The sequence below is a fragment of the Grammomys surdaster genome, unplaced genomic scaffold, assembly GCF_004785775.1.
Source record: "Grammomys surdaster isolate TR1022 unplaced genomic scaffold, NIH_TR_1.0 259, whole genome shotgun sequence".
Classification (NCBI taxonomy): domain Eukaryota; kingdom Metazoa; phylum Chordata; class Mammalia; order Rodentia; family Muridae; genus Grammomys; species Grammomys surdaster.
Window position 1 is genome coordinate 3,008,740 of NW_021604700.1, and position 26,380 is coordinate 3,035,119.

The 26,380-nt window shown below is 43.5% G+C and overlaps 1 protein-coding gene across 3 annotated transcripts in view; it reads right to left on the reverse strand.

Moving 5' to 3' along the window:
* The window catches only part of Rgl1 (ral guanine nucleotide dissociation stimulator like 1), a 238,338-nt gene that overhangs the window by 45,780 nt on the left and 166,178 nt on the right, over nt 1-26,380 (reverse strand). For all 3 annotated transcript variants that reach the window (XM_028775720.1, XM_028775718.1, XM_028775719.1), the window contains 2 exons: nt 23,912-24,120; nt 9,367-9,444 (listed from right to left, as the gene is read on the reverse strand). In XM_028775720.1, the coding sequence (XP_028631553.1) occupies nt 9,367-9,444; nt 23,912-24,120 (287 nt within the window). The remainder of the gene's footprint in view (nt 1-9,366; nt 9,445-23,911; nt 24,121-26,380) is intronic.

Here is a 26,380-nt window from a genome sequence, read left to right on the forward strand (position 1 = left end):
AAAATCCAATGGTGACTACACACTCCAGAATTAATAAGTTTAATACAACAGTTTGGAGGGCGTATCATCTCACTCTTAATGTATAGTTACCAAGACAGAAATAAGATTACCACCACACAAAAAGAATAATTCTGTCCACTGAGAGGTATGTTTTTCCTGTCCTAGAGCCTATTTGAGATGATAGCTCATATTTAATCTCTGCCAGAAGATAAGACATAGACACTTTTGGAAAAAGAGCAGAATGTTTCCTTATTCTAGGACATTCTCTACAAACTCAATCAAGTCCTGGAGCAAGCGGGGAGGAAGTGCAGTCCAAGAGCACCTCGCATGTCTGGGGAACATGGCTGTGCCCTCTCTCAAGTCATGCTGGTGGGCTGTATTGCATTCTGTCGACCTTGACCCTGACAGAGCTGGGCCCTCCACCTTGTTCTTCAAGTCACCTCATGCTTTTCCAGAGCCTTAGGGAACAGTGACAGAGAGAGGCTATCAACAAGATGGTTTCCTTGATGGGAAAGAACAAAGGACTGGACAAAGTTTCTTTTCTTTTCTCCTCCCCTCTTCCCAGAAGAATGGACACAGCACAATCTGGACTTGTCAGGGTCATCTGCTCAGCTTCCGGTACTTTCCATAGTCACACAGCCGGTGTCTGTAGTAAATACTGATTAAAACCCTGGGGCGGGAATGGAAGGAGGGCTGTGATAGGGCCAGAGGAGATAAGCAGAAACAAAGCCAAAATCAAGATCGAAGCACCAGGAGGCAAGGATTGGGGGGTGGGAGGGAGAGCAGTTAAAAAATTAGCCTCAAGGCAAGACTAGCCACAAGGAGGGTACACAAAGACAAAAGCTGTGTTCACAGGGGCAGGATGGGCTGCGCCCAGACCCTATTACCCGGAGTCTAGGCTACTCACACATCTGTCTTTCATTCCCACACTTACGAGAAATATTTTCATTCTTATCTGGGGAAGAATGAAAGGATCCCTGCTGTAAGAGGAGCTTCAAGCACTCTCTCCTCCACTGTGTGACCCTGGACGTGTTCTTCTACCACCCAGGCTACTCTCTGGTGGATGGAACAATAACGTAGGAGGTCATCAGCAGAATGTCTAAAGCACACACGGTGCACTGTCCTTACTCAGCAATCAATAACTTCTAACTATTATTAGAAAAGCGCATCGGTCACTCATGAAAATTCAAACTTCAGGACCTCGCTAACTCCTTCCCCAGTTCCCCGGTCTGAGGAGGGAGTTTGTGCATTATAAACAGGGGACTTCTACTTATAACCTGCCGAAGTGTCAGCTTGGATAGAGATTCCCTCGGAGGTGTCAGGTGCTACCAGGTACCAAGGACAGGAAGCAAGCCCTCCTTTGATGGGACTAATTAGGTCTTCCTCCATCTCTCCTTGGTCCTTCAACCCATCTCCTTCCGAGGGAATCACATTTCACAAAAGCTGTTTGGAGACCCAACTGGTCTGGGTTTGGGGTTACTGATGCCATCTTATTGCTAGCAAACCCCATGTTTGTCCCTAAATGGCAAGCTTGAGAACCAAAGACCTATGTGTGAAGTCCAGCTGAACTTGATTGTAAATACTTGGCCCTGAACTAACTGCCTGATCTTGGCCAAAGCACACAAGTTTGATTAAACTTCAATTAATGGCCTATGAAGTAAGGGCAGAATCTCCACACATTTGTGCTGGCAAAAGAAAATACTCGGTAACTAACACAGAGCCCTGCAGCAATATCACAGACAGGCAGCAAAGGTGGTGGCTGGAGTCGAAAGGGGAAAACCACTGTCTTCTACAGAGATAAGAATCTATAGAAACATAACTGGTTAGGATGTCTGTCAAACTGTTTCCAACAGGTAGAAAATACCATCATGGGGCTGGAGAGACGGCTCATTAAGAATTCTTACAGAGGTCCCAGGTTCAATTCCCAAAACCCTCATGGAAGCTCACAAATGCCTATAAAAATGGTTCCAGGAGACCTGACGCCTCTTCTGGCCTCTTAGGGCATTTTGCACACATGGTGCACAGACATATATGCAGGCAAGGCAACCATACACATACAAATAATAAATCTTAAAAATAAAATACTGTCATCTCTGCTTCTCCTCTATTTAAAGAAAGCTGCTTTAAAGCCAGGTTAAGTCACTGACTGACTCTTCTTTGGTCAGACCACCAGTTTCCCCTCTGGAGATTTCCACCTGAATCCCACAAAAAGAAACCATTTTTTTTAAATCTTGGTTTTCCTTTTCTTTTTCTTCCCTGTATAGACATTTAACAGACAATGGCTTTCTCTCTAATGTGACACATCACTCTATTTCTTCTGTTTTACCGAAAGGATAAATACATATGTCTCTCACATTATAACCGTTAGTTCTTCTAACTGCCGTGGCAGCACTCCTAACTGCACTGTTCTGTTGATGCATTTAGTTTTGGTTGACACTGACTCTTACTCTCTGTCCAAGGCTGGACTCAGACTTAAGCATGCTGACATTACAGGTGTGCACCTCCATGCCTGAGCCCAGTGTGTTATATTTCATTTTTATTTTGTTTTGGTATTTGAGACAAAGTTTCTCTGTGTAGCCCTGGATGTTTCAAAACTCACTCTGTAGACCAGGCTGAACTCAAGAGATCCGACTGCCTTGGCCCTCCACTGCCTCAGCCCTAGAGTGCTGGGATTAAAGGCGTCTGCCACCATGCCCGGCTTTTACGTTTCATGTTTTATGGGTTCTCCACTTCCCCGCTCCTCAAATCTCTCTTCCTTTCCCCATTTTCCTTATAATTCCTCAATCTCAATTGCCTTCTTAGGGCATTTGGATTTTCTGGAATGACTATTGATTACAAACATTCCAGGAAGAGATTTCAAATATTTTCCCCTGTAATTTCTCCTGGCACTAATAACTCCAGGCCTCAGCTTTTCTTTAAAGATGTCGGACATCCTGGATTCATACTTTTTACTAGCTCTCTTAGCAGCCTGAGCCCTGGGGTCAGCACCCCCAGCCTCTTCCAAAGATAACAAGAACAATATTGTATCTTCTGCGCATGGGGGAAGGGAAATACCATTTCAACCATTTAAAGCAGGGTGATAGCAGAGTTTGAGAAAACAGACTCAGCATTCCAGAAGGGGAGGGATGGGACCCAATTAAAGGAAAAGAAACAGAAGCTATCTGTACATTAAAGAGTACTGATTAAAGGAAAGTAATAAAGCATCATTGCCTGGGGGGTTTTAATCTCTTTAAATAAAGTTACACACCCTACCTCCTCCACTCCCACCCCAACCCCAACACAGACCTCTCAAACATTTCAAAGAACTCAAGTGTGAAAGCTGGGCTGGTTATCACCCCTTCCCTGCATCTGTTCACTTCTGAGTTCAAGGGCTACAATAAATTTGTCCTTGGAAAAGTTTCTTCTTCCTTTCTGGTTCAAGTTCTGCTACTGGAAAACCAGCGCTTTATCATGTAAAATGTCAGCAGAAGGGCGGAGAGGGCACAGGTGAAGTGGATGTGAGCTGGGTTGTTTTCTTCCATAGTAGGAAGTGGGTTTCCTGATTCCCAAATAATGGTCATTTCTAGGAGTCGGGGTGTGTGTGTGGGAGGAGGGGCAGAGCGTGTTCTCTACAAGGCTCTAGTCCTCTAGTCCTAACACCAGAAGTCACTGTGTGGCAAAGGTCTTAACAACTGGAAGCCGGGGATGCAGAATTCTTGGCAACTTGAGACACTCTTGTTGAGCCAGCGGATACTTTCCGGATAGTGCTGAGAACTGGAACGGGGCACCACAAAGGCGGAAACCAACCCTGAGCAATCGGATGTTTCGTTTTGTTTTTAACACATAAAGAATACCAGGCAGTTCCGGTTCAAGACGCCAGAAACCACATTTCATCTATTTCCATATTTTCCATCTTATTAATCCTTCGTTTGCTTGATTACATCCATTTTTAAAATATCAGAAATGACTGGCAACTTGGTACATGGAGGCTTATATAAAGTATATGGATCCTGCTACAATTTACAACAGAAACTGAGAAATCAAACCATTTTGGGCACCTTAAAGTTCATGGGTAAATCCAATAGTGATTCCCAGTCCCTGCTCCCAGTTCCCAGTAGGTCCACAAAACTGAAGGCAACTGCCCTCAAGTGGAGTGTTTGGTTTTCAGAAAGTCACTAGATTCCTGTTGTATGGTGCCCACCTGAAATCACAAGGGGACAGATGTACATCGAAGGAAAACAGCAGCATTTGTCACTCCCTGCATTACCCCACTGCACAGTGTTTCAGCTTGGCTCTTTATTTATGAGCACAGGAAACAGCTGTGATGTCATGATTGAACAATAAGCAAATCAGAGCCTGACTCCTTTTTCTGACAGTTTTATGCTTTCTCTGAGGAAAACAGTCAAGGAAATTTCTCAAAAGCCTAGTATATTACTTGGACCACATTTCTGGTTTTTGTTTCTGAAAAACTAAATCCATTTATGTTAGCTATCACTGAATGGAAAAGGACATGGAGATTGTGTGCTCCAAGAGCTCAATTTTCAGATGAGAACTCTGAAACCAAGAGGCGTAAAGTAACTACACAGAGGCCATTTTGGCTGGTAAGGGGCAGCGTGATGACACAGGAGTGGGGCGTCTCACCTTCCATGTGTCTGCCTGGACCACTCAAGTATCTGACCCACCTGATTATGAAAAGGAACACAAGTGGATATACCCTTCAAAGGAGCCTGCTTAGAGGTGCACAAAGACTGTATAGCAGGCAGGAGCCTGCTTAGAGGTGCACAAAGACTGTATAGCAGGCAGAGTTTCCTACCAAGGCACTGTGCTATTTAATGTCATATCACCGAATGGGAGGGACAAGCCTTGTCCTGTGCATTGTGGGATGTCTACCGTCATCCTTGTCCTCTGCCTATTAGATGCTAGTGGCACACACCAACTTAGGCACAGCCAAAGTGTCTCTAAAAGCTAGTCAATGCCCTCTGGGAGATAGTCACCTCATGAGAACAGTGCCACAAAACCACACTTTCTACACAGCCACAGCCAAGAGGATGCCAATACTCCTTGCTCTGGGTCAGGGGCCAGAGGTGTGGGGCACCTGAGGGATCTGCAGTGTTACATACAGACTGGGGGAGGGGCTCCCCTGGTTTCTTCTCAGGCAAACAAGGTAGTGGTCATGTAGAGATGGAGGATAGCCAACAGAAAAGACAGTATAAGATGATAATGGGGACATGGAATACAAATTAATAAAAGGAGAAAAACTGGAAGAAAGGGAAGTGGAAGAAAGAAGGAGGTCACCAAGAGACGGGGTTCAACATTCCAGAGTCTGGGGGACAGAGCGACCTATTATAAAATCAAGTGCTGTGCATTTATTGGATACAATTCTTTTAAAAAGGCAACTCAGTTTGAGCAAAGGGGTCAAGAACTTTCCACCAAGTCACTGTGAGGCTTTGGGAAAGGACTATTGTCCCCAGATGACGGAGCCCTCAGGGGAATACTGTGTGAAGCTCTTTGTTAAGGTCTCATGTGCTTAAAACTCTAAAGCCTTTAAAACAGCTTAGCCTGGAGTTTCACCCACAGTAGTGTTCCGAGTGTACAATGAATTTCAGTGGGACTTTAAAATAATGAACATGGCTTTTCACATCCAGGGTACAATCAATTTTCCTAACTGTTACTTCCCCCAAACCCATTCACTCTTAGAACACCCTCTGGGAAGTAGAAAGGCTCTGGGTGTATTTCAGACTGTACTCTTCTTGGTTCTTCCTGTGGTTAATCAAATGGTAGATTCCAGATTGACTGCCTTCTGACAGTGGATGACAATGTGCTTCACACTGCGTCCACTCACAGCTCAGCACGCGGTCACGCCAGTCATGGATGCCCTCTCTTCTGGATATTCACAAACACCCACCAGTATAAAAATCACATGTTAGTGACTTTTCATGGGTGAACAAAAATCATTTTAAACACTCTAACCTTGTGATTTCCAAACCCTAAAGTGCTCAGGACTCACTCAAGGATCTGAAGCTGCAGTTTCTAGTCCATTAGGTCAAGTTAGACTAGTGGTTCTCAACCTTCCTGATGCTCTGACCCCTTAATAAAGTTCCACGTATTGTGGTGACACCCACATAAAATTATTTTGTTGCTTTATGACTAATTTTGCTACTGCTATGAATTGTAATATAAATACCTGATATCCAGGGTATCTGATATGTGACTCCAAAGGGGTGGGGACCTACAGATTGAGAGCCACTGGCCTAGAAGCAGATTGTCTTCATTCTAAAGAGCTTCATGGATGCTGAGCTGTAGGTGATCTCATCCTGATGATCTATCTTAAAATGTTTTCCACCTACACAAACCTTGATATCTGCTGGCCCACAGCTCACTATGGGAAATCCAAACCTCATGTGAACCATTGAAGTCTTCTGCAGTGTAACCTCAGACTAGCTTCAGCCCCACAGACTCTCCTTACCCACATGTAACACCATAAAGTAGCTTCAACAACTCTCTGTTGTTTTTCAAAATTCCACACATATTGAATCTCCTTGACCTGGCCCTATTGGTCCCTCTGCCTGGCCACTTCCACCTGTCCAAGGCTTGTCCATCTTTCAAATATCACTCCTCCCAGAGCCTATCTCCTGAAGTGACAATGTAATGGTTTCTTCGTACCATACTTTGTCCTTGACTTTTAAATATCTACATTAGTATGTCTTCTTTTCTGCAATATAATTATTTTTTAAAAAAAATTAATGACATTTAAGGTACAGAGATCTTACTTGTGATCTCGTCCACACCTATAGTCTCTAAGGCCTGGGAATCATCAGGAAATCTTCTGGAGAGTTAAAAACTAAACAGAAAAGTCCAACTATGTTCCCACTCTCTGATTTTTGGCCCCAAATGAGTATTTGACACTAGAGATTAATTTTAGATCCCAGAATATCTATCCACTCTGTTCCAGAACTCAGCCCACACTGGTCTCTAGCTCCACACTCTGGCTATTTCCTCTTCAGTATCTTCTAGATTATTCTCTTTACTTTGAATAACTGTTAATTAAGACAGACCATACCTGGGACCCAAATCAAGAGACCTTGTTAACCCCCAGACCGAGTGCTATGAGATCTGAATCCTCCGTCTCTACATTCACCACACCTCCATCCACTAAAACCACTTGCCCTCATCACTGGAACTCCCAGGACTGCTGGGCAGGAAGTCACTCTCAGAGCCCTCTCCACTTGATATATGGCAGCACTGGACAAGGTGGGTAGCCCACCTGGAACTCCGATTCACACATCTTCTGGAATACAGCTACCCCTTCTCTCTTTCCCCTACTGGGCTCACCCTGACAGCTGTTCTAGACTCCTTCATCAGACCTTCTACTTCACAAACTCAAAACAAGGAAGGGAAACAGGTCCAGTCTTTGGATCTTGGCTCCTCTCTGTCTCCCCCTTTAGTTTCCAGGAGAGCAGAGGCAGTAGTGTGACTTTAAATACCACACAGACTATCCAAGGGAACACCACCATCCAGCCAGCTCATTGAGATCAGACTCACTGATTACCTCAAAATTAACATCTAAGACCCATTTGCTGACACATATGCCCATCAAACTTGATCCCCATTCTCAGTCCTGTCTCGGAAAGCTGGGGTTCTATTACAACCCTTGGAGGGGTCCTAACCCCACTCTTGGTCTTCCAGATAAGCTATCTGTTTCAGTATCTGCACAAGCAAAGTACCCTAGCCCTTGCTTGAGTCCAGACTCCCATCACCCCTTGCCTGGACCCTTGTAAAGGTGCTAACCAGGCCTCCTACTGCACCCTGGCCTCTATTCCCATGCTAACCACAGCCAGCCTGGAAACCTAGGCTGTGCTGTTCTCAGCGGCTTCCATATGCTTCCAACCTTCCTCCGAATCAGTATCAACATACTGCCCCAAGACCCTCACATCCTCCATTTGTTTGCACCGCCAACTCAGGAGTTTCGTCCTGAGCATGTGCCACGCCGTTCCCTGTATCTTCCTGCTGCTTCTCCAGTGCTATCCCATCCTCACAGCCTCTTCCATGTCCTCAGCGCCTGGATGTCACAGCGCTTGGCTCACACCTCATACCACTATGTTCCATTGTCATCGGATCAGACAGCCTCTTTCGGTCACCCTGCATGAAACCACACTCCACGGGGCCCAGACACTTCTTTGCTGCATACTTCACTCTTGTGTTTATCCTTTGTCTCCTTCTGCTAACATACAAACTCTGCAAGTAACAGCCAAGGCAAGTTACTGTTGGTCACTTGATCTGCTCGTTTATTTATATCCCTTCAAACAGCACCTGGTGAGCCAGAGACGCACAATGCGTTACTGCTGGGGAACTGAGTGAGTATTGTTAGATCATTTTCTTAAAAGACTGGGCTATGGGTAATTTTCAAAAAACTTATTAGATATACTTATTTTATCTTATCTTATTTGTATGACTGCTTTGCTGTGCACCACGTGTACACCTGGTGCTCTCAGAGGTCAGAAGAGGGAATCGGATCCCTGGAACTAGAGTTACAGATGGTTGTGAGCCACCATGTGTGTGCTGGAAACTGAACCTCAGTCCTCTGCAAAAGTAACAAGTGCTCTTAACTGCTAAGCCCTCTTTCCAGCTCTAGCAAAGGTACTATGGGGGAAATCTTGGCTGCACAGCAGCACCCATTCATTCCAAAGGAGTGAAACAGTCTGCTAAACAACTCTGTTTTCATTTGAGACAGGCTAGCCTCAAACTCACACTTCTGCTGCCTTGGTTTTACTAGTGCTGGGATTGCAGGCACACACCACCATGCTCACCTACTGTGGAGAGCTTTGGGGGGCACTTGGCCGGAATCTGACATTGGCCAAGGACAAGGAAATGGGCTTCAGGTAGGAATCTGACATTGGGTCATGACAAGGAAGTAAGTTCAGTCAGGAATCTAAGTCTTAGGCTAGAAAAAAAAACGTAGGCTTCAGGCCTGACTATGACTGTGGACTAGGACAGGAGAGTTGGCTCAGATATTTTGGTCATCCTGACAAGGCCTTAGATACAGTGATCACGGGAGTGATCCCGAGACTTTGCTTATAGCCTTGCTTGTTCCTTGACTATTTGTATTTATTGTATTGCTAGTTCCTCAACCTAGAACTGACCTAAATACTTGCATGTAATTAAAACGGTATAAAAGCAGATTGGGAAAAAATAAACCTGCCTCAGCCTCAGAACTGGCTAGGGTCATACTACAATGTTTTCTAATTGTCTTTTTTCTTTTTAATCCTGAGCTGGAGAACCTGTTGACTAACTGGGCTGGCCTGGTCAATCCACCAAACTTGAGGTTGGCCAAGACACTGTCCTGACTGAGAGTTAGTGTGGTGCTAATGAAAAGGAAGACACACTCACTTCCGGATCACGGCCTTGGACTCGGGTGAACTTTGGCTCCCATCGTCTTCACAGTTTGGGCCTGTCAGGTTTCCATACCTTTAAAGATGAAAATAGGCAAACAAAATAGTCATAAGGCTGCTCTATACAACTTCAGGCATAAAACAACATGTCAAGAATAATTAAGGAAATAAATATATATGAAATAACACCAAAATAAAGCAGCATTAATCAAAAAACCCGAGATGGATAGGTAAGTCCACTCCAAACAGAATCACGGTTCTCACAATAATCCATAGTTCCTGGATTTTCTTCTATACACAGGGTATCTTCTCAGCAAGAGGACCAGATTTCACACACTATAAAGAAGGCAGGGAGATTCCTCAGTGTTGAGTATTTTAAACTTTGCTGGTCACAGGCTCAAATTTTTACTAAATAAGTTGACCAGTTCCTAAATATATGATAAGCTTTTATTTCAGCTCTACATGTGAGAAAGTTCATTTTGTACTAATACTTCATGTTTTGTTTTGCAGAGAATATCTAGAGGCTGGAGAGTGGCTCAGTGGTAGAGTGTTTTGCCTAGCATTCACGGCCCTGGCTTCAATCTCCAGCTCTGCAAGCAACATAAGAGAATATGTATTTAGTAATTGACACTCAATCCTTAAGGAACATTCCACTAACTCGAAAGGGCTGGACCATTTCTGCAGTTTTTCCTCCCAAGAAGAAAGAATTCAGAGTCCCTGGAGTTGGAAAAGCTGTTTGTTGCCCCCAAGGTTTTTGATACTAGAAATTCTATATTTGGTGGGTTTACATTTTTAAAGAGCACACTTTGTCTTTTATAATGCGATTAAAAGCTCTAGTACCCTATGGCGCCTTGTTCTTAGGATTTGTTGGATTACAAATTCCTTATAATATAAAAGCCTGCTTTCACTGACTGTCAGCCCATCTGGTGTCCCAATCACCCCATCCTGACAAGTCCCAAGTTGTATCTTTAGGCACTATACACACAACACACACACACAACACACACACACCCTGCTCCTTTCTCCAACTCATCAGCCTTATTGGTCTCTTGGCCCCACAGTGTTTTTTTTCCATGGTCTCCACCCTCCTGCCCTCTTCACCCTGTGAAGCACCTGCTCCGTGACAGCTTTCAGGGCTGCCCTCTGCTCTTCCTGACACAGGAGCTCAGTCAGACTAAGATTTCCTCAGCCACACATGAGCCAAGCAGGGGTGGGAAATGAAGCTCCCAGTAAATAAACAATGTGGGATTCTTTTGGCTCTTTCCTTTGGCCGCCATCATAGTGAACTTTGTCCTCATGTTGCCTCACAGCAGATTTTGTGGTTTGCTGAAGTAGGAGAGTCTGAGGAGGGTGCAGGAGGAGGGAGGCCATTTATACTGCCACTGGGCTCTCCTATCCCCCTACAGCCCACAGTTACTAAACAGGGCTCTTGATCTCTGTTTTGTTATGTTAATTTGTCTGTTAATGTTCTCTCAAATGTCTTTTATCTTCTAGCAAGGAACAGAAATATAAATAGACAAGGACCGGCGGCACCTTCAAGGAAAAGATACGCATTTTACTGATAGCTTTCTTTTCAGAGGTTTTCACTCAAAGTTTCCAGATCTTCCTTTTTTTTCTTTTTGTCTCTAGTTTCTCCTGCTTTTTTTTGGATCTTTTTGGAGCTGAAGTGGAAGTTGGGTGGCACCAACACCTACCTCACCTCCTCCCCCAGAACGCAATGCCACAGCGCACTGTCCCCCGGTGCCAAGAAAGATCGAGCATTCTTGTGCATGTGCATTAACTTGCATTATCTTGCCTGTTACCGTTAACAATAGCTAAATTATACAACTATTCCTTCTCTCCACTGCCAGTGTCTGTCCACAGTTCACAACTGGGACCAAGGTGACGATTTGAAAATAACTCAGAGGCTTCCAGAAGCTGTCAATTATCAGGCAAGGGTTGGAAGGGCACAAGGTCCAGTTGCTCAAATCTTGCTCCATCTGACCCATGCAGAAATCTCCAGCTCTGCACTGACTACATACCTGACTCCAAACACTTATCTGTTTCTATTCTGCCTCTAATGGTGGCCATCTTCAGATTAAAGCAACTCAAGGGCCATTTAACTAATCTGATCTCTGGTGTCTACCCACCCATCAAGACAATTCTGTTCAAAGAAGTCAGAGCCTGGTCCTTCTCCCTTCAGACTCCTCCCATGATTCCAGTCTGAGAAAAGGCAAGTCTCACCTCCCACAAACCATGAAATCTTCTCTCTGCGCTCTGTCCATAACTTCCACATTTCCCCTCACTCATTCCTGACCACGATTTCCACCTGCCTCACCAACCTGTCAATCATCCCTCCACCTCACAGTTGCCTCTTGCATCTGCTGCTGGGTCCCTTAGGTCTTTGCTGAAGTGCTGCCTTATCAGTGAGGCCTTCCCTGGACATCCTGTTTAAGACACAACCCAACTGTAACACCAGCCCTTCCCCCTTACTCTCTACAGCTTTCAGTAATGTCTCCTAACATGGTACAAGGGCAGTGTGGTCGTGTTGGGTATCAACCAGAACATACATTTTAGGTGAGTGGTATTTTTGACTCTGTGCCCACTACTCTTTGTACCTTACAACAATGCTTGCAGACAGGCCAACAGATCACTCTAATACTTGGTTCAGAGACTGCAAAAGCACCATCTGCCCCCATGCACACAGGGTCTTTTATGGTCTTAGGACAGTGGTTCTCAACCTTCCTAACACTGTGACCCTTTAATATAGTTCCTCATGTTGAGGTGACTCCTAGACATAAAATCACTTTCGTTGCTACTGCATAACTGTTGTGCTACTGTTATGAATCAAAATGTAAATGTTTTGGAGATAAAGGTTTGCCAAAGGGGTCGTGACCCACAGATTGAGAACCACTGGGTTAGGAGCATAAAAAGCTTATTTTGAGCTTTGGCTATAGTTACTCAAAACATCCAAAATTTACATGAAAAAGTTTTAAGATTAAAAAATAAATAAAAGATATCCTGGAAGTATTAGCAGTATGAAACCCCAAAGGTATATGTACTGTTATAAGGACAAAGGGTGCGAGAACTTTCTAGAACTGAATGCACTAGGCAGCGGTGACTGCCTGCTCTTGCCCTTTTCTTATCATTATGAAGAAGTAATGCTCTAAGAGAAAAACAAAATGTATCCAGCTTTGGAAGGGAGAGTGCTTTAATGTGCATGTCAGAGTTGGTTTTACCAGACGAGGATGCCTCTTTGATGTTTCCCTGAACCTGCTCACAGCTTCCCATCAAAAATCAAAGTCAAGTTCACTTCTTCTTCTCCAAGAGGGTAAACAGAACGTGTGTGTGCTTAATTAGTGGCAACAGAAAAGCTACAGACACACCCGTCAACAATGTCAGCTCCAATTTCCACAAAGCTGCCTTAGGGCTGGAGATCAAAGCTCAACTCCCTTGGGCTTACCACGGAGCAAGTGCCCTTCTTTATAAAACTTACACTGAAATCCACATTGCCAGATGACTTTTGACATGGATTTCTCATGTTGTCATCAGGCAAAAAGAAAGACTTACAAATGCCTTGAAGAGTATAGCTGTAAGGAATTATTTACTGTAACCTAAAAATTACCTGAATAAGAGAAAGAACAAAACAAAATGTTTAAATATGGAAGAGCCACTTTCAAGGAGTTTATTTGAAACCCATCTGAGCGAAGTATTTAATATGTATCTCAAGTGAGGGATGACAGCTATTGGTAGTTCAGAGAAGTCCTAAGTTGTCCACAGACACCATATCTCTATAGAGAGAACCATCTCATACCTGTGCTCCAACAGGGAAGTCTCAACAGAAGCAGACAAGGATGCAGTCATCCTAAAGAACTTTGTGAGCCCTGCTTGACGCTGGCAAATGAGCCACTGGTAGTAACAGGTAACTTGCTATGTGCCAGGAGCTGTGCCGACTGCTTTTGGTGGGTAGCTTCACTCGATTCCCATAACCCTATAGAGTGCTATCACTCTTCCAATTTCACAGAGAGATAAAGTGTGACCCAGAAAGCTTATGTAATGAAGCCTGGACGACATCACTGGCAGGTGGAATAGGGATTTGAACCTTGGCAGGCAGCCCTGGGCCCAGCGCTAAGTCACTGCCTTCCCACACATGCTCTAAGGAAGGTCCTAACTACTTGTTCATTTTACGATGTCAGACCCTGTTCACTCATTCATGGGCTCATTCTTGGACTGCTTTAGTCACCATTGGATGAGGACTGTTTATTAAGGACTGTGCCCAGGTACTTACTATTCTAGACATTAAGAATAAATCACTGGGGCTAAGGAAATGGCTGAGGGGGTACAAGTACTTACTAAATGACCATGGTGACTTCAGTTCAAGTCTCTAGTGGCCATGTGAAAAGCTGGGCATGCTGCACACAATTATAACTCCAGTGGAGGACGGAGACAGAAAGACTGATTACTGGAGCTACCTCCAGGTTCAGCGAAAGACGCTGTCTCAAGGGAATGAGGTGGATAGAGAAGGACACCTAACATCCTCCTCTGCATGCCATCACACACCCTTGCCAACACACTGCGCACGCACACACACACACACACACACACACGGTATATTGCATGCCTGAACATCGGCAGAGTGAAGAACAGAGCAGATAGGAAGTGAGGCCTGGGCAAACATGGAGGTCAGGATGGCCTGGCACATCAGACGACATTGGGTTTTACTCCTCTCTTGCCTCCTGCTACAGCCCTGGGCCTGGTGTAGTAGACAGTCAACACAATCAAGGATTAGCTTACCTTCTCCTGCTATGAATAAAGGAAAGCCTAGGAAGGGCAGAGGAAGAAGGGGATACTTGGTGGGAACAGTGAGTGACAGAGGGGGAAGCGAAGGAAGAAGAGACCACACAGGAAGCTGTTGACTTAAAGCCCTCTGGGAGTCTTTGAATGAATCCCAGCTTCAGAACACTTGGGCATCTTTTCACTGACCCACAAGAACTCAAGCTGTAAGCCATGAAAGAAATGCCCAGAACCTTCACTCGGGAGAACGCCAGGCATGCAGCAGCCAACAGTTGTCTGGAACTTCACGAGAAGCCTCAGAAGGCTTTGCACTGCTTCCCACAGACCAGACGGGATTGTTTTGAAGCACCCTGAATAATGCCTCCTTGGGAGGCACTCCCACCTCCCAGGTCTGACAAAGAACTAGGTCATGGTCACTTCGGCTATCTTGGAAAAGTGCATTTCCCACTGTGAAGTTAGTTACTGGAGGGGAAAGGATAAGCCATGGTGGTGGGGTCGGGGAGGACATATTCTAGGTATCCTCTGCTTGGAGAAACAGAAGCCAGAATCCTTGAATAAGTTTAGTATTATCAACAGTTTTTTCTTCTAAAGAAAGATCCCAGTGTTAGCAAGTAGTCTCTTCTGGGGGCGGGGTATGTGTGTAAGTATGAGTGAGGTATACACACTTTTACGTGTGCAGGTACATACACAAGTATGCAGAGGCCAGAGACAAAGAGGGTTCACGGGGGTGTGGGGGGGTAGGGGAGTCATTCTCTATCATTCTCTGAGCCAAGGATTCTCACTGAATCTGGAGAGAGGCTGGCACCCCAATAGCACTGGGGCTATAGGCGGGGTGGCCACTCTGATGTTTGAGTGGATGCTTGGGATTCACACTTAAGCCCTGCACTCGTGTGTGCTCTGACTTACCGGGCCATCCCTGAGGACCCTGAGCAGACTCTTAAAGGAGTTTGTGATCTACTTATTTTTTTTTTTAACCAATTGCTAGAAAACAGTCAAAAACTACTGCTTTAGATTATGAGTTAAATTTAAAACTTTCCAGTTACCACTCAGAATATCCACATTGTCTTTCAAGTTCTTGTCAGTTTTCTAACTTCCAAATATATACATACTTTAAAAAGAATATTTAAAGGAATTCAATATTCTTCTCAGATTTTAAAAAAAAGAAAAGGTAAATGTATCCTGTATCCTGCATGCCCTGCCGCTTTGCTACGTCGGGAAGGAAAGCTGACAGGCTTTGTATCTCAGGTCTTACAAACTCTACTTCAGGAAGAGAAAGCTGGGTCAGAACATGACTCCAAGCCTTTGACAGCATCCCTCCCTTCAGTGCCTGCGTTAGCAGAGCTCCACTACTGCCCCACGGATCAGGACTCTGCAGTCTCCTGTGTTCCACAGACAATTCCCACAGTTCAGCTGAGTGGGATATAGGTCCATTTGGTAAAAAAAAAAAAAAAATCAATTGAATTACCAAATCAAAGTAGCCAAGGACAGAACTTATTCCCAGTTTCCCTCATGTGATTATGGTTAGAGGTAATTCTAAAACAGTACCAGATTAAAGTTTTCTGGTTAACTCAAGGGAACTGGCATAGTTACAGGAGAAAACAGTAACAGTGCCTGTCTGCAGAGGCTCAGGGTTCTGGTGGTGATTTCTGAGCTGTGAGACCACAGATAATCAGGCACACAGCCCTAAAAACAAAGGCAGAGGGTACACATCTGACCCTTGGCATTCCTGAGTCCAGGAACATGAGATTTTAGGAGACAATCTCTTTAAGATGTCCTTGTTTCTTAGCTATTGCTGCTATAACAAACTGCCTCAGATTCAGTAGGTTCCAACCTGACTGTTTAAAAAGTACATTGGTCTGAAGTCCAGCATGGGCCTCAGGGAACTGAAAAGCAAGCTGTCAGCTGGACCATGTTCCTTTCAACGTGCTCTAAGAAACCACTTTCACAAGGACTCATGCCCTCCTTCCTCCATCTCTGCCTGCCACAGATGGATGTGTAAATCATTACAAAGGTGTATCTTCTGTAGTTCTGTGAGCTAAATAGTTCTCAATATGAGAAAACACGCAAGAGCAAGGAAATGAACACTTCATAAAAAGATGGACCTACAACTTTTTAAGCTGCCTTTTTTATGCAGTAGACATTTTGATGCCCACAGCTTCCCGTGGTCCCCTCACCTACATTATCAATAACCTCATCTCTCATAGCACAGGACCAACTTCACTTCAACTTGTCTTTTTTTTTTTTTTTCTAAGACAAAACACACCCAAAGGCTTTAACTTTGCCCAAGGAGTTATCAAAACCCAGACCTAGATATTTAAACTTATCTACTATTTTTAAAAAGTTAAAAAATGAAATGTCCATCTTTTACTAAGAAACTGCCATCCTTATCAGGATATCCAGGATGTTTGCATTTTAAGCTAGACAAGAAACAAAGAAACAAAGCAATGTTGAGATTTCCTGAAAGGCTTTTGCACTGTATCAGCAGAATGAGCACCCAGAAGCCCACAGGCCATTAAGTCTCTCCAGCCTCACATATCAGAGGAAGAAGGCTTATGAACACTGAGACTCCTTCTTTCCACTTGGTCCCGTCGGAGCCCGGGAGAATAGTCACTAAAACCAACATCATCATTTTGAAAAACTTCTGACAGCAGGGATGAAAGCTGAATTTTGTACTCTTAAGACAAGCAGAAGGTTAGAAAAGCCACGACTGGTACTAAGAAAGTTACACCTGAGCCGCTCCAGTACCCGCTTCCTACAGCTTTGCCCACTGAGAGCCTCTTTCCAGAGAAAGAACAGAGAAAGGGTACTAGACACCCTGCCACCTCCAGAAGGAACACACAGCAAAGGATCTCCTGCCTTCTGTGGGCAACACACGCTAGCAGGAACCTAAGACTACTTGTCGACTGCATAGTTTAACTTCAGGACTAAATGAAAGCCTGGTTATTTTTAAGGAAGTCATTTGGGACATACTGTACTTCACACATCCTTAGCCAGCTGCTTCTATGGAGGCGTTTGAGAACTGAATGGATTTGTTCGGCACACTTTTTACAAAACTTACTACTACCAGTTCATAGCTGCCAAAGGCACAGTTTTGTTTCTTTTCTTTTTCACTAAGAACATATCTTAGTCCTCACTGCCTTGATAAGACAGTACACTCAGCAGACAGGTTAGACTCTTCTGGTAGATATGATCACAATCTGAGTGGCATCCACAGTGACATCTTGCAGACACTCCAGCAGACGTGAATATCATATCTGTTTGTTAGGCAGTGTTCCTTACACCGCCCCCTCCCGCTACAAGCATCATTCCTCTTGGAGGTGTGGCAGTCCAAGAATACACAAAGTAAATGTGGGAATTTAAGATCATCACAAACGCCACAGAGAAAGGAAAATACCAGTCATATTCTCCAGTTGTAAATTTTCCCATCACTATCAAGTCAAAGCACAGAAGAAGCCTTCAACCACAGTGTTACCTTATAGTACCATTGTGTGGTTAAGGAACAAGACACAGGACCCTACAACCAAAGTGTTATTTTATATTACCATTGCATGCCTACAGAACCCAACTCTGAGAGGATTAAAAACCAGGAAGGAGTATGGATTAGCCAGCCAGTCAGTTAGCTTTCTCTCACTGTAACAAATATCTGGGCTAATCGATTTACAAAGAGAATAAAATTACTTTGGCTCAATTTGGGCCCATGCTTGGTTAGCCCTGTTATTTTTGACTGTCTGAGCAAGGTGGCACATCACAGTGGGAGGCATGGAGGAGCAAACCTGCTTTTTCATAGCCTGGAAGAGAAAAAGCCGAATAGGAGGGACTGAGGCTCCCTGTTCCCTGTGAAGGCATATCCCAAATGATCTGGAGACATGTCACCATGGCTCATCTGTAGGCTCCCTCCCCCACCCCCAACAATACCTCACTAGGATCTAAGCCTCTATCACATAGACTCTGGGTGACATTTAAAAGTATTGCAGAGTACAAACTGGAAATAAATCTAATTTTTTTAAAAATTCCTATGCCCTACTCAACCATTGTACCTGCCTAACACAAATCTCATGACTGAAAGAAAAAGTTGCTTTTTTCCAAAAAGTATCCAAAAACTCTGAAAGCAGGAAGTATATTTGGCCTAAGGAAAACTCCGCCCACCCCAAGTAAATTTAAAACATCTTGGTAAGACGAGGTTGAGATGGGGTCCCACTCTGTATCCCAGGCCAATCTCAGACTCACAGTTATTCTTCTGCCTCAGCATCCCAAGTGTTGGACTTACCGGCATGAGGGTCACAGCAGTTTGAACTATTTGCATCTTTTTGTAAGCTGGCTTGATGAGTGTTCCTGTCTACCAGCACACATTACGTATTCAAGACGGTGGGAACCGTGGCAGGCCCAGTGCCATTTTCACACAGTGCCTTGTGTGTAGGCATTTTGCATTAAACAGCTGATAAGCAACTTCAGAGTTGGCAACCGAGAGTACTGCTGTAGTGGATTTCCCAAGTTTGTGAAATATCATTTCCAGGGAAAATGAAATGAGGAAGCAGCCAGGAAGATGACTAAGAAGGCTTCCCCAGTCGCCCTTTCTTTATGAGTTAGCATGGGAGGTACTGGGCATACTGGAAAAGAGGGTCTGAATCACACGGGGAAGCTTTGAGCTTTGATCTCTCCTCTGCTGCTTGCCCACTGAATGTTTGTTTAACCCACTGGATTCTCAGTTGTGAGCACAGAGTTGTAATAAACAAATGGTGTGAGATAAAGTTTGTGAAAACACATGGCAAGCAGATACGGGAAGTAGAATTCGTTCAAAAACCTACTGATTTGCCTTGTCTCCGTTCATAGCTTCTCCACCTTTAAGCTTCCCAAGAGTCTTCTGAGGGAATTCGCTTGCAATGCATGAGAACTTACTGCTTTCCACACTAACCTGAGGGCTGAGAATGGCCTGGCCAGGGTTTCTGAAGACCTGCCTCTCCCTGTTTGTCATGATGTTACCATTTGCTAACTTAGCTATCAGAGAAAGCAAGACTGTCTGAAAACAGAAGGGTCTGCACCTCTGTGGGCTGTTCTCAGCTCTCACTGAAGAGCACTCGCTGAAGCCAGCCTCTGCCGACCCCTGAGGTTGCGCATGTTCAGTGCTATCCTTTCCTCGGCTTCTTTAAATGGTGGGGTGGGGCTTTACACAGACTTCTCTGAGTGAAATGGATTCTTGACATTAGAGAAAATAAAATCTCAGAGCCCAACACAGTCAACCCCTAATTAAATAACTTCCTCTTAGGTTAAAAGGAAGCAAAGAAAACCTAAGTCTGGGCAATGGCAAAAAGCACGGCAAACAGGAGCCCTTGTGAGTTACCGATCACCCCAATAAAGGATAAATAAAAGATAAAGTAAACATGGAATTAGCTATTCATGACTTCAAAACACTACTTGTCAATCACACAGACCCAAACTAGGAAAAAAACAAAACTATGAACAGATTAAAGAAATCCCAGAAAGTAAACAGTCCCATACACGATAAGCCACAACTGGAAGTCTTAAGGGAAATCAAAGCTTGACTTCACATAAGCCAGACTCCAGTGGGACACGAACACAGCAGCAGCTGCATGCATCTATTCTTGTCTGGTTATTACAGGATTAGCACATACTGCTACCAGCTCTCAACGTTCCTTCACAGGCCACTGAAGACACCAAAAGAAATATCTTAAAAATTCTGTCTGAGACTCACAAACAAGCCTAACAACCTATCGGTGTGAAAATGGTGTTTCCAATGGCTCTTCAGAATAGGTGAGTTTGCACAATTAACAACCAATTAGGAACATAGCATTTCACAGAATCTACAGTTGGATTTCAGTGGAGACCGAAACAGGGCCACAAGATTTCAGCATGAGTAAGAAATGAGGTGAGGAAGAAGTATTCCTGTTGAGGTTGGCACACACAGAGACAAGGTTAAATTTCTGCAGAGAAAGCAAAATAACTGAACTTCTCGACCAGCACATAGTAGAACTCTATACCACCTTGTATAATGACTTACTTAGTACATACATGCCAGCCTTATCTTTTGCAGGAAAATGTTGTTCTGAGGGGTGGGTCTACGTCTGATGGAACTGGCCTTTGCAATTTGAGAGGTTCTCACAAGGGAACAGAATATAAAATTGAGAGGGTAGAGTCATGAGGAAGAGCCTCAAGTGAAGAGCCCCAGAATTTAAGCACCATCAGCTCAGAGTAAAGCAGCTCTGAACTACCTCAGGGCAGAGACTAAATCATTTCTGAGTCCTGTCTATTCGATGTCTTGCAGAATGCTTGCTGCATATTACATTACACAGGTATTCCGCCCTAACTGCAGAAACAAGCAATGGACTGAACTCTGAGATCACACTCAAAGCCAGCCTTAAGCCTACTCACATGACACAGACTAAATCCTAATTCTTCATTCAGCTATACTTCAAATGATAGTTTGAATTCAATGCAATCTGAATTTATATTGGATCTACTACTTAATCATTGTTATCCAGTTAGTGTTTTTTTTTAAAAAAAAAAAACCCAATGATTCTATCCGTAAAACAAAGAATAGATGTTTTTTTAAAAAATCACCAAATAAAAAGTTATAGACTAAACACTCTATTTCCTGGTGTGTGTGTGTCCAGTCTTTAAGACAGACAGCTGGAGCTTACGTGCACCCCTTTACACACTGTGGACATCTGTGGGCTATTATCAGTGACGTTACCTCCTATGGAGAAGAGGTCACTGATTCAAAGTGAACTTGTAAGAGAATTTCATTTCCGAATACTGACTGCCAACAGCTACCAGGGTCCATCTTTTTACAGCTATGAAGTACTGAAAAGAGAAACTTCCCATAATTTTCCAATTTCTACTTACCCATATGAACTATTACATAAGAACCATGATTTTAAAAAAAGACCCACCACACTCACATTTCAGTCCTGGCTTAATATTCTGTCAAGTACTGTCATGCAGAAAATAACACAGATCTCTATGTCGCAGCACAGGACACTGTGGACAGATCAGTGTACCCTAAAGAATATATACTTCACAAGTATCCCTGAATGTGAACACAGAGCCAATCATTTCTGTGTGTGTGCCCACAAAACATGGACCCAATGTTTAGGATCTTGTACCCCCAACTGTCTCGGTGTTAAAGGTCTGATGCCCCCAGGGTGGGGTTAGCGGGAGGCGGTGGACCCTTTACATGCATTTCCTACTTGGCAGTCTTTAGTCCCCTTGAGAGGAGAGTATAAAAGCTCAGCCTTTATTCTCTACTCTGTACTCAGAGGCGAGCAGCTCTACTCCTCAGCACATTCCCACCATGATACACTCACTTGTGACAGGACTAAAAGCAGCAGGGCCGATCCACCACAGACTGAAACCTCCAAAATTTTGGGCCCAAAAGCAACCCTCTCCCTTCATAAGTTGATTATGTCAGGTATGTGTCACAGGGACAGAAAGCTAACAAACACTACTCTTGTCAATAACCTTAACCTGGAATAGAAAGTTGTTTATTCAAAGCCTTTCTGAAGACAGACAGAAATATTACATAAAAGTTATATACCAATTCTTAATGAACAGACTTTAAAATCAAAGAACAAATTAGGAAAAATATTCCCAATATAATTATAAGCAAAAAAAAATTGAATGTCTTTAGTACACAAAGAATTATAATTTGATGACTAATAATTAGATCAAAATAGTTCAAAGGAAAAGAGTATAGAATAGGAGGAGTTCACACCCAACTAATGGTATGGTTTTTGAACCAAACGCTACTCACAAACATGAGAAGCTTGAGTCCTGGACCTATTCTTCAATGGACAGATCAGGTAAAGACTGCAGAGGAGACCATCTGTAGCTGGGGAGGGTGTGGCCTGTGATAGGGAGTGCTCAGAACAGCACTGTGGCTGGTGCAACCTTCTGGAGGTCCAGATGGCAGGCTTTTAAATCCTTATATCCTGGTGTAGTTACTCTTCCATGAAATTATACTATAGGAATCTCGCCATTAAGAAAGCATGCTTATGTATAAAGATGATCCTTGTGGTATTGTTCTCACAAATTTTTCAAAACAATTTTTAAAACTTTTTTGTTGTTGTTGTTTTTGGAGACAGGGTTTCTCTGTGTAGCCCTGGCTGTCCTGGAACTCACTCTGTAGACCAGGCTGGCCTCGAACTCAGAAATCCGCCTGCCTCTGCCTCCCAAGTGCTGGGATTAAAGGTGTGCACCACCACTGCCCGGCCCAATTTTAAAAACTTAAAAAGTGTTTAATTCTTTGTCCATGAAATCATCAACTCACTAAGTACTAGGAACCCTCTAAAAGAAGAGCTAGAAAACCTACCTGTGTGGGCTTATTTGGAAATAATAACTCATAATTCCTGTACTTTAAATATGGTAGCCACTATTATAAGCCTTTTGAAAATGCTGATTCACTGAATGAACTCAAATACCTCCAAGATGGATAAATATGTAAAATAAAACTTGTGGGATACTTTGTTACTCTGATTGATTCCGTTGTATTATATAATACGTGCTGGGAGTCCACATAGGCAGGCAGGGCTGTCACTACTGCCCAGCCTGCGGCCCTTGTACAACATACTCTACAAACTCTTCTGACAAGCGAATATGTCTCTAAAGACAGTATCGATGACGCGCTGTATATTAAGAACGTAAATACAGAAAACTTTTTCGTGGGAATATGAAATTTATATTTCAAAACCTAAAGTGTTCCTTGAGAAAGACAGCAATTTGAGAAAATTTTAATATTTCTTTTTATACTTTCCATCATACAGGAATTTTTAACATTTTCAACATGATTGCATATTCCTTTAAAATTGAATAAATGTACAGGCGCGTGCACACACACACACACACACACACACACACAAAACAAGCCTAACAAAAGCACTGGCTCCCACTTCCTTCCTTAGACAGGAAACCCCAGACTACAAGGGTCTGAATGAGGAGTCTCAGGATCCTAAAACAACTGTTTGGCTGACAGTTTTCTTTGTCCAAGGACTAAGTCAACATAATGATATGTTTACAAAGTGATAAATAAAACAAAGGTAAAGAGGAAACAAAGACTGTCCTGTGTGAGTCACAGTGTACACTGCTGAGGTGCACTTGCTCCGTACCACAGGGAGCACGGACATCACTCACACACATGCCCATAAACACTGACTCCACAGTGATTGCTGACAATCCTGACTGCCACCGCCGAAGCCCCGACTCGCCAACGTCTTCCTACAGATCACACACATGAACACACTCAGTCCTCAGAGCAAGGAGATGCCTGGCTGCCTGAGTACTTGTATAGAAATTATAAAAATTAAAAATTAATCTGTATCAAATTTGAAACTAGGAGTAGCAAACAGAAACTGAAAGTTATAAATTAGTTGAATTTATGTCTATAATACCTACTTTTAATTTTTTTTTCATTTACAGGTTATGACTTAGTTTTTCTTTGTTTTTGCTTTTGCTTCTGAGACAAAGCATTGCTATGTGGTCTAGGCTGGCTCATCTTCCCAAATACTAAAATTAGAAGGATGTACCACCATATTCAGCCTTTATAAACGTTTTGGATGGGATTTCTTTACCCTAGAAACAGACCATGTAATTGACGCTCTGCATGACACTCGTTCCAAAGGTTTGCTTTTCTAGTTAATCACTCCGTCTTCCTTCTTCCCAGACTTCTGAGTGGCCTTGATTCAGAGGGACACTGTGTTCCCTGGGCACAGCCTTCGGTTCCACACCCCCCCACCCCCGACATCCCCCTTAGATCTTACCTGTCCAGCAGCAGCTCCAGCACTTCCTTAGTCGAGGCAAAGCCTCTGTATGTCGACAGGAAGATGCTGATATACGTAAAGTCATTGTCCCCAAAGGCTGTCAGCAGGTTCTCCACAAGCTTCTCCAGTGTGCCAGCTTTGATGGTCCTGATCTTACAGGTCTCGTACTGACTGACGGTGTGTCCTGGAGGCAGCTGGTCCCCTTCAACCTATGGGACAAATTTATTATTAGCATCAGATGGCATCACTCCCTGATGTAAAACTGAAAACCTTGAAATAGTTAGAATTTCAGTCTGCTCTCCTGCAGCTTCTCTCAAAGTCTTGTAAGCCAGTGTGCACGCCTGTGAATTCACACTGTGTGAATCCATTCAATGTGGCAGAATGGTGGCCATGTGGGCAAGTGTGTGGAGGTGGCGGCCAATTCTTTCTGAAGAAGGAGAGATTCTTCCTTCACAGCTACACAATGGCTTCCCCTTACACCCCTAGTTACAGCAAGGGCGATGGCAGTACTTTATCAAAGATGTTGTTCGTCACAGTTTGGAGATTAGCAAATTGTCTACTATCTGATCCTCTTTGTACTGTTAAAGATATGTCTTCAATCTCATTTTTAAAAACAGTGTCTATCATAGTATGCAGAAGAGTCAATACATACTAGTTCTGGAAATCTGATTGTTCCAAATTTATTTATTTATTTATATATATATGTATAAATTTATTTATTTATATATATATATGTATATATATATCATATACATGCACACATATATTCATATATAATATATATTACACACACATACACAGCATAGTGTTTATGTGACCCAACTGACATTATGGTCACAGCTTGAAAGATCAGGGATGGAGGAAGCCTGTTCTTCATGGTGCCCTATGGAGACTTAAACATCATCCATCCGACAGCCTTCAGTCACAGACAGGATGTGCACTCTACTTTCACACTGCCAGGAACCAAGGGAACTGGGTGAGAAACACCTGCTCTGCAAGGCGTGGGGCTTATCCCAGGGGAGCAGTGGAAAGCGTGATGGGTGCACGGCCCTGCTCTCGGGAAATCTGCAAACATCAAAGGATAAGTACTTATGAGAAACAGCTAGCACAGAAAAGCAAGCCTACAGTTATCAGTCGATATCACTATACATTAACACACATAAACCATAATGTGGAAAGATTAGCTATAAAATGTGAAAGGCTTCAAAACTGAGGCTGAGGGAAGAGAATCAAACTGCAGAAAAATAAGGGTGTGCCTGGCATTCTCAGTAAATTTATGCCTAGCAAATTACATGCAGATGTAATTTTCCAAGTTGAACTCCTTCATGGATGCTGACCTACCAGGAAGAGCTCTGCAGTAAATCTGTTTCCAAAGCAAATAATTAGCCTTACTGGTGCAAAGATTCTCACTGGTACAAAAAAACTACCAGGCAGTTCATCTGAACTATAAATTGAATTACTCAATATTGACTGTCTAAAGTCCTAAACTGAAATACATATATACAGAAATCAGAGTGACAAGATACGAATCTCTAATGATGACAGTTGTGGCTACTGAATTCTGGCCCTGTCAGAAGTTAAACTTCAGGAAAAAAATTAACCCAGGGATTGCTTTCAGAAAGACTCCCATGGTAGCAACCACTTTTAGGTTAGAATAGCTTCATGTCACCATGTCTAGCTGCTGATAGGAACTGATGCAAGGACCACAGTGTCTGAGGTGCATGGCTTTGTTTCTTACTTAATGTTTTTAAGTTTCTAAGGCTGAGGCTGGAGAGATTGTTCAGCAGTTCATGCTTCCTGCTCTCCCAGAACCCATGTCAGGCAGGCAGCTCACAACCACCTGGGACTCAGGCTCTAGGGGATCTGGCCTCTGAGGCATAAACACACATGTGACACACGTGTGTACATCACACATACACACACAAACACAAACAGAATACATACACATAAATAAAAACTTAAAAATTGGCCGGGCGGTGGTGGCGCACACCTTTAATCCCAGCACTTGGGAGGCAGAGGCAGGTGGATTTCTGAGTTCGAGAGTTCGAGGCTAGCCTGGTCTACAGAGTAAGTTCCAGGACAGCCAGGGCTACTCAGAGAAACCCTGTCTCAAAAACCAAAAAAAAAACTTAAAAATTTTCCAAAGACATAGGTCTAATGCAGGAAAAACAGAAGCTTTTCTGTAGGGCTCTTAGGACCGTTGGTTCAGGGCAAGGTCTGGGTGCTCTTCTCACCCCGCACTTGGTTTGCAACAAGTAAGCCACAGTGTCCATCTGTCCCCACAAGTTCCACTTAAAGCAGAAACAATGAGTGACAGATGTATGGTCTCACACTCTGATTACATTTGTAAACGCTACACACATCACTGCTTTGAGTGTGTACTGTAAAAGACTCGGTTGTTTTGTTCTGCTTTGTTTTGTTACCTTCAGAGACTACAGACATTTCTTTACTGCTGACTTTCTTAGCCTT